The sequence below is a fragment of the Pleurodeles waltl genome, chromosome 5 (genome assembly GCF_031143425.1).
Source record: "Pleurodeles waltl isolate 20211129_DDA chromosome 5, aPleWal1.hap1.20221129, whole genome shotgun sequence".
Classification (NCBI taxonomy): domain Eukaryota; kingdom Metazoa; phylum Chordata; class Amphibia; order Caudata; family Salamandridae; genus Pleurodeles; species Pleurodeles waltl.
Window position 1 is genome coordinate 684,508,755 of NC_090444.1, and position 19,623 is coordinate 684,528,377.

A 19,623-nucleotide genomic window follows, 5' to 3' on the forward strand; every position below is an offset into this window, starting at 1 on the left:
TCGTTACCGAAGGTAAGTAACTCGTTCATCTGGCACTTTGTTTTTAAAACATTTTACTCATATCAAACTTTGTTCTTATATACACTACATGGTGCTTGAAAACACATTTGTCCAAAATTCATAAAATGTTTCCCCCTGCAGGTAAACCATAAAAAGTCTGCTAACAGCACAAGTCACAGCTAAAAATTTCATATCATATAAAAACCTTATTGCCTCACATTGAGACTCAATTCCATACTTAGTAAAAACAGGGTTTAAAATGCCACACCTCCAAACTAAAACCATAGTGCAAGGATGGCTGTGTGGAGGGGGAGATTGTTTTTGTGCAGGAAGGAACATCTTCCCTGACAAAAACAATCTTAAATGGCGATTTGCTTTTTCTATGTGTGCTGCAAAATGTAGTACACATAGGAAGAGCAAAAAACGAGGAGAAATTACTGCATTTCTCTTCGTTGTGCCACTCTAACGCCACCTCTGGGGTGGTGCTAGAGTTTGGCGCTACCTCAGATTTAAGAAAACTCGTAAATCTGGGGCAGCGTCAAAATGCAATGGGTGTTGCTGTGGCACCCCCACAGCAAGACCCATTACATGCCCCTTCCAGCAAGGTGCTGCGTGTGAAGGGGCCATATTTACAAGGTGGCGTTAAGCCACAAAAAGTCGCTTAACGCCACCATGTAAATACGGCGCAGGGCATAGCGCCACCGGAGCGTCATGAAAAGTGCCCCATAATGCTATCCTGAATGTTAATTATTTTGTTTCATACTGTATAGCTAGATAGCCTTGCCAGATAAGGGAAGCCGTAGATTGTTGCCAAGATACTCTCAGATGCATTGTGTATTTCCTTGCTGGTACATATCCAAAATTCTTTAACCTTCATCCTTCTAACACTCTCATGTTTAGTTCCTTTCTGGGAGGCAGGCTATGTGCCTCAGTATTAACCTTTTCTAAGTTAAGACTACTTGCCAATATATCTAGGTGCCTCCTTACTTGTCTGGCCCATTCTAGTTCTTTTATGCAGTACCCAGAGATTTTTAGAGATTGTACCCTTAATTGGTTAGTCCAGGAACGCAAGCATGAATGCATTGCTATAAAGTTTTAGGCTTTAAAAATTACTTCTAATCTTATTGCTTGGAGCATGGCATATTTAAGCAACCGTAGTAGCTTTGTTTTAGAAAACATCCATAGTCTTATCCCAATCAATTTACACCTCTAAACGTCCCTAAAAACAGACCCTCTGTCCCGTTTTATATTTGTGGGGGAAATCATTGCATTATTTGCAGTTAACACAGGCTGTAATGATTGTCTCCGATGCCCTTCTTACTTTTCTTTAGCCCTCCTATTGTAGATGGGGCTCAGATTCTTAAAGTACCCAAATGCATTTCCCTTATTTGTTTTAGGTCATTCATAAATATTTATACAAGAGGATTTCCTCAACCACTTGCTGCCCAATTTACTATGTGAAAGGTTTACTTTTATCCCCTAATGCTAATATTTTAATCTTTTCTATACTAATCACTAAATATTTATTCGCAAAATATTTACTAAATGCTTTTAATTGCCCTTGGACTCCAACTTGCCTCGAATCCAAAATTGTCACATCGTCAGCATACAGTAAACATGGAACGTGGAGTCTCCCCTGCCTTATGATGTGGTTCTAGACCACTGCTATACATCTAAGAATTTAATAAACATGGGCAAAATCAGCATTAGTTTAATAGGACACCTTCTCTTTTGTTGCAGATCTTTTCACCATATCATGGACCATTTATATTATTATATATCACCCAGATTTCCAATGGCTTTTTCCTAATAACTTGGTGTATGTGAAAGTATCATGTGTTCATTTATAATTGATGCTGACTGATATTGTAGCCCATCCTAATGTAACAGGAGCCTATTTAGCGTATTCTTCTCCTAGCTGTTTCTCAAATATGATTACAGTCCCAGATGTGATGGTGGCGCACAAGATGCTTGTTGGAGCTTAGCAGACACTGTTCTTATATCAGATTTTGAGGAGAAATGTGCCCCTAATTGTAGCACATTAATACATTATTGGTGTATTCTTATTGGGTCTATGAATTGTGATTTTGACATTTGTTTCACCTTCTAAAGTGAAATGTAATTCAGAGGATGATGGTTTTCTTTTCATTAATTGGATGAGGATGTATGTACTCCTTTTTTGAATCGTCATACCTTACACAGCTTTGGATTAGATGTTGTTGAAACATTGATGTCCACTGCATTTGTTATGGATACAACATATTAATTTGTTTTCATTTTTTTCAGCCTTCACAAAAAGATTAGAGAGCACAAAACGTGTTGGCTCAACTGGTGGCTAAATTGTTTGAATTAATCCAAAATTAAGTGGAACTATTGGAACTTTCTGTTTAACAAATGTAATATTGGAATATAAACTTGAAAACATTTGGACATTAATTTGGGGACTGGTGTCTCAACATTTTTGTTTTCCAAAAACACTACTTTATTTCCTATGAGGGTGGTCATAATTGTATACTTCTGTGGTGCTGAATATGTGTTGATGCTGTTAGACCTGGCATCCTTGTTGTGGTTTTCCCCTAAAACGTTTGCCTCCAACCCTCTTGTTTGGCTGGCTTAGTTTGTTCTGGCTTTATGACACTGCACACTTTACCATGTTACACACCAACCAGTCCTAAAGTGCTTGGCGCTCATGGCATAATTGGCTTATACCCAATTAGCATTAATAATATACTTGTAATTCCCTAGTAAAGTGGAACTATGTGACCCCAGGGCCTGTAAATTACATGCTACTAGTGGGTCTAGTGCGCCTGCAACACTGATTGTGCCACCCACAAAAAGTAGCCCTTAACCATGTCTCAGGCCTGCCATGCCATTGCAGCCTGTGTGTGCAGTTTAAAGTGCCATTTCAACCTGGCAAAATAAACCTTTCATCAGGCCCAAACTTTCCTTTTCAATATAAATGTCACTCCTAGAGTAGGCCCTGGTCTGCTCAGAGGGCAGGGCGCAGCACAATTGAAAAATTGGACGTATACGTTTAAGTTTTAAATTTGTTTTTCAATACTGCAAGGCTTGTCTCTCTCATAGTATAATATTGGACTTACCTTATTATAATTAATAAGTGATAATTTCAAAATGGGAGCAGGTAACAAGTACATGTTTGGGGTCTTTGGAACTGTAATGAAAAATCCTTTAATGGTGATGTTGGATTTTAAATTACAATTTTGAAAATGATACTTTTAGAAAGTTGATATTTTCCTGACTTAGCCATTTAGTGACTGTTGCCTGTAACTCGGTCACATGACTGGGTGTAGCTAGCAGTTGGGCTTTGTGTAGTCCTCCTAGACAGCCACACACAATAGAGAGCTTAGGTGTGCTTGGATGGACCATCTCTAGCAGGATCGAAGAGCAGAGCTGGGCACAGTCCTACTCACACTGACTAGGCTGAGTCGTGCCTCCACACAAAGCACAAAGGGCTGCATTCCCCCTATAGTTAGCCTAGTGGTAGGGCAGAGGAGGCACTTCAAAGGGAAACCTCTAGAAACTACTCCCACTTCAAAGGAGGCACCTGGTATAAATAGTGGACTTCGGACACCAACTCTTCAGTACACTTCTGGACCTGTGGAGACTGCCAGGATGAAGGACTGCTGTGTTCCTGAAAGGTCTTCCTCTCTGCTTGACTGCTGCCCTGCTGCCCTCCTGTCTGAGTTACAGGAATTTGGGCCTGCACCTGAACCCAGGACGACCAGAGTGACTCCAGGAGCTAGTCTGCTGGCCTCCTGTTCAGAGGCAAGTGACATAACAGTCTCCCAACCACATGCATGTGCACTCAGATCCAGCTGGCAAAAGCCCCTGACCCCCAAGTGGTGCCCTTCAGGTCGTGGCCCTTGGTGTGGCTTCAGAGAGGCTGAATTGAAGTTTTTGGAATCTTCACAACCGCAAATGGGCCTATTGATGCTAAAAACTCATTAATCGCACAGTCTGCAAATGTGAAGTTCTTTCAACCCAACTTTTCACACTACAGAATCGACTGCTCATGGGGAGTGCCAGCGCGAATCTCCAGCCTGCCGGCTCGTGGTGACAACAGGATCTTCGCACTACAGCGATGACCATCTGTGACACCAGCCATGCTCTTTGTGCTACAAGGATGACTGTCTGCAACGCTTCTTTGCTCCTTGAGGCCCCTTCCACTGCGAATGCGACCCTTTGTGCTGGATTGAAAAGGCTACTGTTCAGCAGGACTAACCTGGTCCCTGTATACAACTTGTGCTCCATTGAGGTCAGCCTGAATTTGTGACTTTTTCCCAGACTCGCACAACCAGGTAGCCGCAAGTGCCTCTTTGTGTTCTTTTGGCACTATTTTTACTTAAATCTTTAAAATTGCATATCTCCGTTTCTACACGTTGGGTTTTTGTCACTTTAGTCTTGATTTATTCATTAAATTATTTTCTGTTTTTTCAGATTGGTGTGGGGTTTTTCTTTTAGTGCTTTTTAAGTTAATTACTGTTTGAAGTAATGTGTAACTACTTTATACATTGATTCAAAGTTAAGCCTGACTGCTCTTTGCCAAGCTACCAGAGGGTTGAGCACACATTAATTTGAGATTTGCTTTTGACGTTACCTTGACAAGGATTGTAGTTGCTGCCTGAGTAGGGTTTTACCCCCTTAACCAGAAACACAATTTCACACAGTGGCCAAATCCCTAAATGTCTGCTGTGCAGTAATCTTACTATCTAGATTTTTTGTAGGAACTGTAGACATCATACACTTCCTTTATTTCTATCTGATGAATGCCAGGTTATTGTTCCTCTTCCAGTTAAAACTCCAAAATGCAACTTGCACTGCTGTAGAGGGCTTTCACTTTTCCACATTTCTTTACAGTCCTCAACATGCATTTGTTCCCTGGATCCATTCTTTGAGCCTTATCTTTGACTCTTGTGCAATGACCTCCAGATCCTGGTCAGCATATACAAAGCCCCTTGACCTTATGATGGATGATCTCTACAAGAGCTTTAAGACGTTCACCACTGGGTGCTTTAAAACACAACACCTAAAAGTCTAAGAAGCGCTTTATGTAAGACAGCAAAGGCACAGCAACATAAGATTTATGTTTCCATTTATATTGTTCAAATTTATAAAGCACACTTGATACCTAGGAAAGTGTCCTGGTCAAAAGACAGCTTAAAGTAAACATAAACTCAGTAGCAGGCGAGTTAGAGAGACTAGAGCAAAGTTTTCTAGGATTTCCTGAATGGCAAAATTTCCTTGATGTAGTGGGCGGAGTGGAGAATTTTGTTCCAGGGGTGACATGCTCCAAAAGAAAAGGATCTTCTACTGAAGCAAGTGCATTTAAACTGAGGAAGGGTGAGCACACTGGCATAAAAGGAGCACAACAATCATTTTGAGTGATACCTAAAAAAATCTATTTTGCAGACAAGAGGCCTCATCTGATGAACTGCCTAATGCACCATACAGAGGGATTAAAAAATGTTCCCTTTAGGCACAGGAAGCTAGTTCATTTTGTCCAAGGCTTCAGAATGAGATGAATACTGGTGAGGAGTCAGTGCCAGTCTTGCTGCAGCACTTTGGATCCCATACACATGTTTAGGCAGCTAGTCAGGTGATCCCAAATACAGAGAGATCCTGTAGTTCAACCTGCTTAAATGTGTTGCTTACAGCACCAGTCAGTGCATATGAGTAGGAAGGAATTAACTAATTTTCCATAAGATCTTCAGTATTCCTAAACAAGAAGAAGGAAGCTTTGTTGACCTGACTTATCCGACACAGATACTCATCAAAACTAAATCCAAGGTTTCTCACTGCTGACAAATCTGAGGGAGAAGCTCCAGGCCAATGTCAGAGGTCTAAAGGAAGAGAGCATTCAAGGTGAGAAGGTGAGCCAAGCTATAATCTTCTGAATGCAGGTGTGGAAAATCTCAAAAGAAAATAGAGTCTTGACCTATGGATATTATTAGCTGAGTATCATACACATAATTCATGAAGGTGATGACTCCATAATTGTGGATTCACTGAGCAACCGATCTAAGGTAAATAATAAATTAGGTAGGGCTCAGTGATGAGCCGTGCAGTACCCCTTGACTAGTGGTTCTAAAATTAGAGTGAAATGGGGGAAGGTGCAGGCTTGCCAACTATTTTCAGATGCAATATTCAGAAGCTTTGGCAGCTCAATGCAGAGCCTCTGATTTCTGCCAACGTGAAGATCAAGATTTTATGAGTGGCCATGTTGAAGGCGGCCGACAGTTCTAATAATACCAGGTGCACAAAGTTGCCCTTGTCGAACACATTCGAAGGTCATCCAGAACCAAGATAAGGGCCAATTCAGTACCATGTGAGGTGCAGAAATTAGGCTGGACTGCGTCAAGCAGATGGCTATGCTACACATGATCTGATAAAATCCTATTTACACATTTGTCCAGGATTTTTTCAGGGAAAATTAAAAGTGATATTAGATGGAAATTGCTCGGATTAGAAGGGTCAACAGTAGATTTGTTTAGTAGGGATCTACGATTGCATTTTTCCACTCAGATGGAACTGTATCAGATGAAAGTGAGAGGGTACAGATAAAAGTTTCCAACGTTGCAATTTGTTGCCTGATCCGAGGAGGTAAAGAATCAAGAGGCGATCCTGAACAGAAAGAGTTATAAAGTTTCGTAATACTGTCTGGTTCAGTCTGTCTAATATCAACCCACCTGCAAACAGGTGAGAGGAAAAATTTCCTTGTCCTACCTCCCAAAATATTAACCACTTTCACAAAAGGGGACAAGAAATGACAGTAGATAAACCCAACTTTTAATGAATGATCTACTACCAAAATGTAGACACAGAACAACTGTTTGAAAACTGCCCTCTCCCACTTATTGTGGCTTGCTTCATCATTGGGCTTCTGCTAACACATTCCTACGTATACCCGCGTCGGAATGGAGCAGTAGGGGCCGGGAACACAAAACAATACACGACAAACCAAAAAACAATACGGGATCCGAACATACGGATATACATTAAAACTATCTCATGGGTGTTCACTCCTCATTTTTATTAAAGGACCCCCTGGACAGGGTTAAAAAAAGATTCCTGGTGGTGATATTCAGGGAACCATTACCCGTTCACCCAAGTCTCTGTTCTCCAGTCAACATGTTTTGGCCGTTTCCATTGCCCATAAGGGTCAGTCGGCCTTCATCAAGCCCTTTTGAACCCCCGTTCCTTTTGTCCCCTACCTGTCATAAGTCAGGACTTCTATCAATGAGTATCCAGGCACACTTGTCCCTTGTTTGTATACACACTCTGGTTTATCTGTAACAAAAAGGGTAGAGAAACAAACATAACAAACACAGAATCATTTTTTCTGGATGGAAAATCTTCAACTCCATTGCCTCCCTATACCGTCAGTCAAACATATACACAGACAAATGCCTACATTGGCTCCCCCATGGTTCTCTGTTATCTCCTTCACACGTTAAAAACTTAATCGTGATTCATCCCAACACCCAAAATGGTTACCCCCAAGCAGTGAATTCTTATCTTCATATTTAATCTCATCTCGCACTTACCGAGTTTTCATTAAATCGCTTTTGAACTGGATCCCAGTGGGAACACCTCCCTGAGTCAAACACTGAGCAAGACAAAAAATGTATTCAACTACTGCGCTCTACATACAACAAAGTATATTAAAGTAGTGTCAGATCAAGCTCCTTACGATATCGAGAATCTGTTCTCATCTCCTCTCCCCTCCTGTCGGGGGTCCGTGATCATCGTAAGCTTAGATATGTGTGCCTGGTTAGGTTCGGCGCTGCTCTTAAACACCCCCCTGTCCCCGTTCTATCACTCCTCTTAAATGCTTCTCACCTCATCAAGGGACCAGTGCCTTGTGTCAGACCACCTACGGCTATATGAAGAACATTGAGCCGTACCCAAACTCCATCTGATATCCTCCCTATTTAGGATCACGTAATGATGTCCTGCGTCCTAAAAAAAACTCAACTCGCTCATTTCAGCGGACAATATGCCAATTCGGTGCTCATCTTCGGTGTATGATTTCAACCCTTACTCTGGAAAGGTATCCGTCCACTTCGGGCGGCCATCTTGTGTATGAAATCTAACATATTCCAAACTTCTAACAAAAGGTGGGCAAGAATCAGCACCCTTCTCGATAAATAAACCATCTATCTAAATAAAACCTTTTAAAGTTCAGAACTTTTTTTTTATATGCTAATTATGCTTTCCTGTCTGCATACATAAGTCGCCTCCACTTCAATCAATAATTAGTGTATTCCTAGCCTGGAGGACGCTCGGACGAGGGGATGGAGACACTAGTGGGCAGAGTGGGATCACAGGATGGAAAAGGGATAAGTAATCTAATACAATTCATACAGAACTCTCAATTCAATTACATACTAAAATACCCATGTGGTAAAACATATGTATATTATCTGCACAGCTTCTCCATTTTCCTACTGATCTAGGCTGTTACTGACAATTCAATTGATGCCAAGGTATATCCTCATTTGGACCCTGTATATGAGTACAAATCCGATAAATCCACCATTGTTCACATCTAAATAGAAATTATTTTATGTCTGTAATATGTACCGGGCGAGTGGGTTTGTCCAACACTGTCCAGGTCAAATTACTGCTTGATGGCCTATTTCAACAAAATGTGTTGTCATTCTTGTCGTTCCTTTACATTTAATATTACTCCTATGTTCCATGATTCGGACTTTCACTTTCTGAGTTGTCATCCCTATGTAGCAAAGGTTACACGGGCACCGGACCAGGTAAATGGCATTTTCAGAATTACAGTTAGTGTGTTTCATCTGTATCCATGGTGATGCCAAACCCACTTTTACCATCTTAGTATTCTTTGTTAAATGACAAACACTACATGAGCCACACATGGTATGACCCCTTACTGGTGGTAAATCCCACATCATTGATTCTTTAGTAGATGCTGGATACCGGGGTCTGGTATGGACTAGCAAATTCTGTAGGTTTGCACTTTTCCGAAAGGAAAACATTAGTTTGTCCACATCAAGCCCACTACAGTTCAGAATTCTCCAATTCTTATTGATGATTTGTTTTATTTGATTGGAGGCAGTACTAAAGGTTGTGACACAAATTGGTCGATTCAGTTGTGGTTAGCCCTCTCTTCCAATAATATCTCCCTGTCACAGTATCTTGCTCTTTTTGAGCCCTCCGAATAATTTTTGATGGATAGTCTTGATCAGATAATCTCTGCTCAAAGGCCAAAGATTCCTCTTTGAAGTCCCTCAGTTCAGAACAGTTCCTTCGAATTCAGAGGAACTGTCCATAAGGAAAGGTCTCCCTCAGGGATTTCGGGTGAAAGCTTTTAAAAGACAAAAGTCTATTTCTATCTGTTGGTTTGTGATAAACCTTGGTGATCACCCTCCCCCTTTGCAGTCTAATTTCTAGATCTAGGAAAGGTAATGATTCCCTTGTAATTGTGGCTGTAAACAATAGGAGTGGATTCTGTCCATTTAGCCACTTTATGAACTGATTTAGAGCATGTCGGTCCCCTCTCCAAATTAGGAGGACATCATCTATGAACCAACGCCATAGTCTTACTGAGTTCTGCCAGAATAGTCTCTGATTGAAGATAACTCTACATTCAAATTCAACCACATATAGACAGGCTAAGCTAGAAGCAAAGCTACTGCCCATCAATGTACCGTGGATTTGGAGATAGACTGTTCCATCATATTCAAAGACAATTTTCAGCAGGGTCAAATGTCCCAAATCAAGGATAAAGGGTCTTGGTGTATTAAAATGCTAATCCTGTTGGTATAAAATATTCTCTATTACCCTTAAAGTCTCTTCCTAGGGGATGTTAGTGTAAAGAGACTCAATATCAAGTCCCACCAGGAAGTCTCTTTCTGAGTCAAAGTCGATCTCATTAACGAGGTTCAGCAATTCTCTTGTATCCTTGATATAGGACTCACTCTTCTGAACCAATGGCTTCAAGAAAAAATCACAAAATTGTGATAAAGGTTCTAGCAGGGATCCAATCCCTGAAACAATTCGGTGACCTGGAGGAGGTCTAGTGGGTTTGTGCACATTGGGAAGAGTGTAAAAATAGGGGGCCAATGGTTTGTTATTACCTAAGTATGACCCTTCTTTTTCCGTAATCCACCCATGAGCAACTGCCTCCTCCACCAGAATGATGATTTCCCTGGTGGGATCTGCTGTTAGAACTTTGTAGTTACGGGTGTCTGATAGGAGCCTTAAACATTCCTGGTGGTATGTCTCTCTATTTTGAATCACAGTGTGAGAAGGGGCATCACAGTGAAACACAAGGGTGATCATAATGGCACGGGCTGAGTGGAAGACAGTATTCAGCCCAAGAGTTAGTCAATCTTACAGCATTAGAAAGGTGGTAGAGGCATGCGTAGGATAGATGCAGTCAGGGCATGGAGTGTGCCAGTGCGGAGTATTTAGATAGGAATGACATACTGGGGGTGGGGGGTGAGACGTACGTATTTTGTATTAGGTGCTAAGTAAGCAAATCCCCTGCTGTAACTCGGAGCAAAAAATAATTAAAAAAAAATAGCCAAAAAAAAGGCTCATTTTAACAGATCGGATTAAAAAAGAGATGAATGTGCAATCAAAATGTATTTTTGTGCTATCTTCTAAAGACCACAGTTAAGCATTCTTGAAACACATATTCTTTGTCTTGGAATAAAATAATTGACTCTGCCTAATAGTAACATGAAACAACAATTGTCTCTGAATTCACATTTATTTCTTGTAATGATCAGTTTGTCTTTTTGAACATTCACTCAGCTCCTGCTTCTCTCTGCACCTTTTCAGGTGATCCATCCAGCATGCCCGACTCCTGCTCCCAAACAAACATGTTCTGGCAGAGGATACTGAGAAGGCCAAACCAATGGATCGAAGACACCCTCACACTAACTTCCAATGTTAGAGCCTCTAAGCTCTGAAGCCAACAATGGAAATCAAGTTTTTGCTTCTGTGACACGGTATGAACAGAGCAAACACACCGGTGAATGATCACAGCAGTGGAAAACTCCAGATGGGCTCCATTCCCAAGTAAACACACCGACGAAGGGATGGATCTAATGTTTATTTGCAAATGTACTTCACCGTGAAAGAAACTGTTACCACCGCTTAATTAAAAAGTGAGTGCACTAGCAGTACGACCTACAAATATAATCATTTGTGTTGCTTTTCTCTTGAAAATGTAACTTTGAGAACAGGTGTACTTTGCAACAGTATTATGTCGATTATACTTTACTTATGTTAAGTGTGCCTTCGCACTGTAAAGATCTTCAAAACGTAAGCATCGTGAAATGGTATAGCATTAAGAAAGCTTTTACACTGATTACATTTATCAAAAACAAAAGAATCCCAATATTATAATTGAAATTATTTCTCCTTGCACGTCCAGCATGACCTGCTCGGCACCCTTCTCCGTTCAAGCTTCTAATAAGTAAAAATTGATTCTGTCCCATGGCTGTAAGGATTAGCTAAAGTCTGTAATCTTTCTAATGAAAGGGTTGCTGTTATTTACAAGTCCACATCTGATAATGTACAAGAGGGTGCTAAAGGAAGTTTGCCAGGGATTCTTTTCCTCATTACAGGGGGTCAAGATTAAACTTTAATTCTTCAGAACTCTCAAATGAGCAGACTATTAATGTTGTTAATGAGATTGCGAGTAAATGTGAAAAAATATGACCTGTAATATGGGGCATATATGAAACATTTACTATAGTTAAGGCAACTTATAGCCCCTGGAACTATTTCCTCAACACATTTCGCACCCAACGAATCAAGGCACAAGCAGAGGCTGGAGCTTTCACACTGTTATACCAAAGAGCATCCAACTTAGAACAATATCTCAATGTCAAGAGTGGTTGCAATAGTCCAGAAGGCTTGAGGAGGAAATGTGGCCTAACAGCCTTAGTTGCCTTGTTTGGAACTGAGGAACCAGGTTCAATCCCCTCGTCGGCTCAATATCCTGCAATTTTGCATAAATCATGTAATCACCCCGTGCTTATGTAAAGGAATGTATCTGACTTTTAGTAATGTAATCTATTGCTGTTCAGCCTTAAGTGGTCCAACAACAGTCGCACTGAACTGGAAACAACAAGGTGATCTAGTACATTTACAGCGTCTTCAAGATGCAAGTCTCTTATAGAAAGCACTATATTAATGATATAACGTTGTTTATATTGTCATAATACACATATTAAGAAAATAAGGTCTCCTGATGTGTTTCTTTTCCATGGATACACCACACTCCTATGGCTGCAAAGCTAGACCATATTGGTAACTCTACAGCGAATGTCAACAAGCACACACTGTTAAAACACTTATAAAGGTCGCTGAATATACAAAGATATGGTCTAATAAACCAAAATGAACTGTAATCCTGTAAAGGAAAGGTAATTGTATTGCCAAAGGCTGGATGGAGGCAGGGATCCAGGACTGCCCTAGATTTCAGAAGCACGAGGAAAAGTATGTTCCTGAAACTTTGCAAAAACTACATGAAATAACAGCTCGAAATTACACTTCAGATGCAGAATGGTTTCCTTACAACAGTTTTATTTATGTAAGGTTTTGCAAAGGATTGCTCAACATGAAGGGTGTTTTTTCATAAAGTAGCATAGAAGTTGTTCAGGATGGAGCTGACACCATCAGACTCTGCTAAAGTGATTTAAAAAGGTTTAGAAAAATTGAAATTAATCCAAAGAAACTTGTTTCCTAGAACAGAAAGCAGAAAAAGCTATACACACAGGGTTAAACAGTCCCTTCATGCTTTGAGTCTGAAATGTTAATAAACATTGCTTAAAAAATTGCTAGAAAAAAATCAGCTGATGCGAGTATAGAACTCCACGCAAGTATTACATTTCCTTTAAAAGTATTGTAAAAAAACAGATCATCTTTACAAGTTTTCATTTTTATAGAAGTAATCTTTGCCAAATACTGCTTCTGCAGTACACCATACTAATGTATTACGCAATAAATTTTTACAGCGGTAAATTTATTTAATATTAATCTGTAAATATGTCAAAATATACAAAGCAAACAGCAGTTCCCTTTTTCTAGTGTAATAACCCATTTATATCACTCATATTTATACATAAATACTACATTGTCTACCTGATCAGTGATTATACTGGCATATATTACACATAACGTGTCTGGGAGGCTGACAGAATATACACCTAGCTTAGTACTGCAAATAAGGTGTGACAAAGAAACTCAGGTAAGTTCTGAGTGATCACCGCAGGAAGTTCACTATCATGGAGAGTAGCAACAAAATCCAGGCCCGGTTTTAATGCATTGACCAACAAGCTCCCTTTAAGCACTTCCGGTGTTTTTCTTAAGAACCCAGCACGCCCCCAAGCATGCTCATCTTGTGCACCGGAAATCAATGCTCTGACAGATCTGATTAGTCTGCTGGATGTACACTGTCATGAAGGTTTACCTCTAGGTATGGCACAATATGTGGCCCGGAAGTACTTTATTTAACTTTATCACTGTGAACGGTATTATTTAAATCATTCACCGGCATATTCGCCTGCGCGACGACTTTGCAACTAAAGTTTGAACACACTTACAAATCGTGCTTGCAAATATAGATAGTATAAATTCCTTTTACTCTTTGAATAAAATAAGGCCTTTTGGCACTAAGACATGAACGGAAGAGTCAAATGAATATACACCGTTTCGAAAGGGCAAACTTAACAGAGAATGTGGCGTTATCACAAAACCGGAACAGGGTAAAGAAAGGTGGGACCGGAGAGGAGCAGAAGTAAGGTTTGGGGAACAGTGAAGGCTGGGCAAGAAAAAGACTCATTCAATGACCGCTCAAAGTCCACATGTTAAGTTCCACCTTCCACATGACTCTTGCTTTCATGGCAAATTTACATGGCTTCAAACTCATCGATTCTTTGCTTAGTATTTCCCTGTCTGATCTGCCTCAGTGTCTTGTATTTGTCACGTCCCGCTTGCATGTTTTGAGTGTGGAGGATGTCGTTGTGAGTCTTCTTGGTCTCATCTCTGGCCTGTGACAGCTCAGAAGTCAAAGCCTGCAAAGCAAAGTGTGAAAGATGGTCAGGACATTCATGTCAGTAGTTAAAAGGCAATAAGGTCATCAGCATTTTGCAATCCACATTCCACATTTATTTGCCTGCAACATTTATGTACCACTTACTACCACTATGTGGGGTACTGAAGCACTTGCCTACATGAGTAGCATACTACATCATGTGGGGTGTGCGGTGAGAGTGTGTTGTTTTTGTTTTGATCTATTTGGGAAGTGTTTCCATGTTGTATGTGATGACCACCAAGGTGCGGTTATCTTGGGATGCAGCTCTTAGCAGTGTGACAAATGAAGAAGTGTGAGAGACAGGTGTTTTGTTTATAGGGGTCAGTAAGCTGGCAGCCTTTAGCAGCTCTGCACTTCCCTTCATGGTATTTTTTATGATCATAGTTCAGTTTATTTGTTACTTTACTGAGTTCTCCATTTTTTTATATTTTGTTAAAGTCCTGAGCAGGTATAGCGCTTGGAGTAAAAAATAGTGGAGAGACCTGTTGGAATAGACTTGGTTGACAACATCCCATATTTGATGGTCATTGTGAGATGTCAAGAAAGGGGCCAAACCTTGTAGCTTGTCGGACCAGCAGTGGTGGACTGTTTTTTTTAGTATACCGTGCCGGTTCAGTTAGTTATGGGTTGTTTCTTGTTGCAGAGTGATGCTCTACTGGGCGATAGACATGGTCATCTCAGTATTCTCATTTGTGAGTGTAAAAGGGTCAAGCAGTATAAGGGAACTATTAATCAGCCAGTATTATCTAGTCTACTACATGACCACTAAGTGTTATGGTATTAATGTACAAGTTACTCACCTTTGGTAACAATATATCTGGTAGAGACAAATTCTAGTTGCAGATTCCTTACCTTAGAATTTTCCCACAGGCGTCAGACTGGATCCGGAGATATTTCTTCGAGCAATACCCTTGAGCGTCGTTAGGTGGCGTAGGTCGACTCCGCCGGTGTTGTTGGCCTCGTAGTCGCCGTGATGATGTCAGGAGTAGTACATAGACGCTGCCTCAGCGCAGTGATGTCAGTTTCTTTTCACGATGTTCCACACCAAAGTGTAGAGCCGCAAAGAACACTGAAATTGGTGCACCAGAGCTAAGGCCCTGAATGAGGAAGTCCTGTCCCTAGAAATCAGTTCGCAAGCGTGGAGGATGGATGGGTCGGTAAGGAATCTGCAACTAGAATATGTCTCTACCAGATATATTGTTGCTGAAGGTAAGCAACTTGTACATCTGATAGAGACTTGTAGTTGCAGATTTTTTACCTTAGAATAGATACCCAAGCAATGCCCTTCTCGGTGGTGGACTGCGAACCAAGATTTTACTAGAAAGTCCTGCAGGACAGAACAACCAAAGTAGCCATACCTACGGACCTGACTGTCCAGACAGTAATGTTTATTAAAAGTGTGCAGGGTTGCCTACGTAGCTGCCTGGCAGATATCCAGGACCCGAACTCTACGTGCTAACGGTGTGAAAGCAGCAGTTGATCTGGTGGAACGAGCACGCAAGCCCTCGGGGGTTGCTTCTTTGCCAAAGCACTGCACATCTTGATGCAGAGAAGGACCCATCGAGAGATGAAACGTTTTTGCTCTGCCTTCTTTTTCTTCGCACCCACATATTTAACAAAAGGTTGATTGTCAACCTGGAAATCTTTAGTACGATTGAGACAGAATGCCAACGCCCTTTTTGGATCCCGGCGGTGCAGTCTCCTCATGAGAAGGATGTGCTGGTGCGTAAAAAGTAGGCAAAGTGATGGATTGGCCTACATGAAAATGTGTAACGACTTTGGGAAGGAATGAAGCCTTAGTGCATAACACCACTTTGTCAGGTTGCACAGACAAAAATGGGGGCTTAGACGATAGAGCGTGAAGCTCACTCTCCCTGTGAGAAGAAGTGATGGCAACAAGAAAAACAGTTTTGAATGTAAGGAGTCACAAAGGACAATTGTGCATTGGCTCAAAGGGGGAACACAATAAGTAAGTAAGGACAAGATTAAGTCCCACTGAGGCATGGTAAACGGCGTGGGAGGAAACAAATGGGTGAGGCCCTTAAGGAATCTACTAACAATAGGAGACTTAAAGAGTGATCGATGATCAGGTAACCTAAGAAAGGCTGAGATAGCCAATAAATAGCCTTTAAGGGTGCCCAAAGCAGAGCCCTGCTGGGCCAAAGAAAGAATGTACAAAAGAACCTCATAAAGAAAAGCAGATAGGAGATCAACAGATTTGTTGGTACATCATGCCACAAATTTACGACAGGCATATACCGTTTTGGTGGAGGGACGCATGGCTGCCAAGAATACATCACAGACTTCGGGTGGAAGGTCAAAAGCTGTCAACTGCCACCGCACAATCTTCATGCATGAAGGTGGAGATTGGACAGGTTCGGGTGGAGAACCATCCCCTGTTGCTGCAACAGAAGATCCTCCCGAAGGGGCAGTCTGAGTAGAGGATCGGTGGCCATGCTCAGTAGCTCTGGATTCCATACTCTCCGTGCCCAGTCCGGAGCCACCAAGATTACTTGGTCCTGGTCGTTCTGATCTTCTTGAGAACTCTAGACAGAAGGGGTATAGGCGGAAAGGAGGCCAGAGGTCCACTCGAGGCTAAAAGCGTCCTGAGCGAGTGCCACCTCGGAAACTCCAACACGCAAAACAGCTGACATTCTCTGCAGAGGTGAACAGATCTAACCAAGGCTCTCCCCACGGCTGAAAGAGTCCTTGCGCCACCTCCGGATGGAGATGCCATTCATGGTCAGCTATGCATCGACGGCTGAGTTAATCTGCTCTGGCGTTCAGAGAGCCTGCCAGATGTTGAAGCACCAGGGTGATGTCCTGATGTACCAGGCATGTCCAGAGGCGCAGCAGCTCTTGTCTAGGTCCTTACTCCGTCCCGTTTGTTGCAGTACCACATGGCGGTAGTGTTGTCTGTGAACACTTGCACCATTTTCCCTTTGAGAGAGGAAAGAAATGCTTTCAACGCAAGTCTGATCACCCGGATCTCCAGAAGAATGATATGGAGTCCAGACTCCGCCGGAGATCAGAGGCCTCTGATCTTCACCTCTTACATGTGGCCGCCCCATCCCAGAAGTTACATGTCTGTCACTATGGATAGATCTGGTTGGGGAAGGGAGAGGGATCGGCTGTTGACCCAATGCTGATTCGAAAGCCACCAATGCAGGTCTTTCGCAGTCCCCTCTGAGATCTGGACCATGTCGGAGAGATTCTCCTGATACTGCGCCCACTGGAACTTCCAGTCCCACTGCAGACAGAGCTCGCATATGCCATCTGGCATGTGTCACTAGCAGGATGCAGGAGGCTCTGAGGCCCAGCAGCCTCAGAGTCAGTCTCACCGAAACCCAAGATAGAGGCTGACAGATTGGAATCATAACCTGAATATCCTGGACTCGCTTTTCGGGAGGATAGGCCCAAAACTGCACTGTGTCCAGAACAGCTCCAATGAAAGGGAGCATCTGAGAGGGAGTCAGGTGTGACTTTGGCACGTTTATTGTGAACTCCAACATGTGCAGGAGGTTCGCCATAGTATGAAGGTGGGAGATGAATTTTTGGGGGGAGGCCGCCTTCAACAGCCAGTCGTCGAGGTAGGGGAAGGCTGAAACCACCAATCTGCGCAGACGAGCTGCAACCACCGCCATCACTTTTGTGAACACCCGAGGGACTGCTGGCAATGCCGAAGGGGGGCATGGTAAATTGAAAGTGCTCATGACCTACCAGGAATCATAGGTAAAGTCTTTAGGCAGGCAGGTTGGGAATATGGAAATAGGCGTCCAACGCTACCATCCAGTCTCTGCGGACCAAGGCAGACAGGACCTGAGCCAGGGTGAGCATTTTGAATTTCTCCTTCTTGAGGAAGAGATTGAGAGCCAGAAAGTTCTAGGAAAGGACATAAGCCCTTGTCTTTTTTGGGCACCAGAAAGTAGCGGGAATAACAACCACAACCTACTTATGGTGCAGGGACCCTCTCCATTGATCCCTTGACCAAGAGAGCAGTGACTTCCTGGCGTAGAAGTGCCAAATGATCCTCCAGTATATGGCTGAATGATGGAGGCATGGCTGGTGGGGCAGATTTGAAGGGGAGGGGGTAGCCCCTCTGAACCATCGCAAACCCACCAGTCTGTAGTGATGGATTTCCAGTGGGGCAGGTGATGGCGAATCCTGCCGCCAACTGGTCTTGAGTGGGGGGAACGGACTAGGTAGGGTTTGGAGGCTGCAACAGGGGCAGGGGTGGACTGGGCAGACCTCTAGTTCCCTGTCCCATGACCACGTGGGATTCTGTGTCCCTGGCCACGCAGCGGCTGAAAACCATGGGAGGCACGGTGGCTGGGAAAGGGATGTGACAGGGAGCCCCTTCCATGGCTACGAAAGGAGGGAAAGGCTGACTGTTGGGGAACAGGGGCAGTGGAAAAGACGAGGGACCGAGCCATAGCCCGGGAGTCCTTGAGGCTCTCGAGCGCCGAGTTCACCTTGTCTCCCAAAAAAAAAAGACCCATCAAAGGGCATGTCCATAAGGATCTGTTGGACATCCACTGAGAAACCAGATGTTCGTAACCAGGCGTGGTGCCTCAAGGCTATTGTTGTGGCAACCGATCTACCCAGAGAGTCGGTTGTGTCCAGCCCACATCGGATAGTGACCTTTGCCGCATCTCTCCCATTGGTAACAGCTTGGGAGACTATAGCACGGGCCTCCTCTGGTATCTGCGGCAAAACTTGCATGACCGTATCCCATAGAGAGTGAGTATAACGGCCCTAAAGGCATGCAGTGTTCACTGACCGCAGTGCTAGACTGAGAAAAAAATATCTTCTTCCCAATTTGTTCCAGAATTTTTGATTCCCTATCCTGAGGTGCGGAAGGGAATGCACCAGAGGATGAGGATGCCTGGATAACAAGGCTCTCAGGTGTGGGGTGCTGGGACAGGAATTTAGGGTCATTCGGGGTGGGTCAATGGCAGCGTGTCATTGTCCTGTTCACAGGAGCCCCAGTGTTGGGTCTGGACCAAGCACCCAAAAGGACATCGGTGAGGGCTTTATTGAATGGAAGAAGAGGCTCAGAGGTGGAAGCCCCTGATTGAAGCACCTCCATCAGGAGATTAGACCTCACCTGGACAGTAGGCAGCTCAAGGCCGAGGACCTCAGTCGCCCTACTGACTACCATAGAATAAGTAGTTCCCTCCGTCCTAGCCACGGTAGGAGGAGACAGCATGCCAGAGTCTGGAGGTATCCAGACAACTGGCCTCTCCCAATTCCTGTGCCCAGTCAATGTTAGGATCATCCTGGTATTCATAAGGGTCCAGGGACCCATCAAATCCTTCCCCGAATTCAAACCCATAAGAACAAGGATCAGAATCCAATGTGGGGTGAACAGGACCCATCGCAGAAAGAGGTGGCGTGGGTCGATGCGTTCCAAGTCGTAGGGGATCGGGTCGACATCAATAGTAGGCACCATGGATGTCGGGAGCGTCGACATTCAAACCGGCGCTGGGGAAGATCTTGATGGTACTACTGGTGTCGGT

At 43.0% G+C, this 19,623-nt stretch overlaps 2 protein-coding genes across 3 annotated transcripts in view; one reads left to right on the forward strand and one right to left on the reverse strand.

Moving 5' to 3' along the window:
* The window catches only part of SYTL3 (synaptotagmin like 3), a 459,450-nt gene extending 447,210 nt beyond the window's left edge, over positions 1–12,240 (forward strand). Inside the window, exon 16 of one of the 2 annotated variants that reach the window (XM_069234590.1) lies at positions 10,840–12,240. In XM_069234590.1, coding sequence (XP_069090691.1) covers positions 10,840–10,970 — 131 coding nt within the window. In that variant the 3' untranslated portion in view covers positions 10,971–12,240. Of the gene's footprint in view, positions 1–10,812 lie in introns of both variants that reach the window. The other variant, XM_069234589.1, reaches the window with a different exon arrangement.
* Positions 12,241–12,574: 334 nt separating this feature from the next.
* EZR (ezrin) overlaps positions 12,575–19,623 on the reverse strand; it is a 153,519-nt gene continuing 146,470 nt past the window's right edge. Inside the window, exon 14 of the mRNA XM_069234591.1 lies at positions 12,575–14,084. Within this exon, the coding sequence (XP_069090692.1) occupies positions 13,920–14,084 (165 nt within the window). The 3' untranslated portion in view covers positions 12,575–13,919. The remainder of the gene's footprint in view (positions 14,085–19,623) is intronic.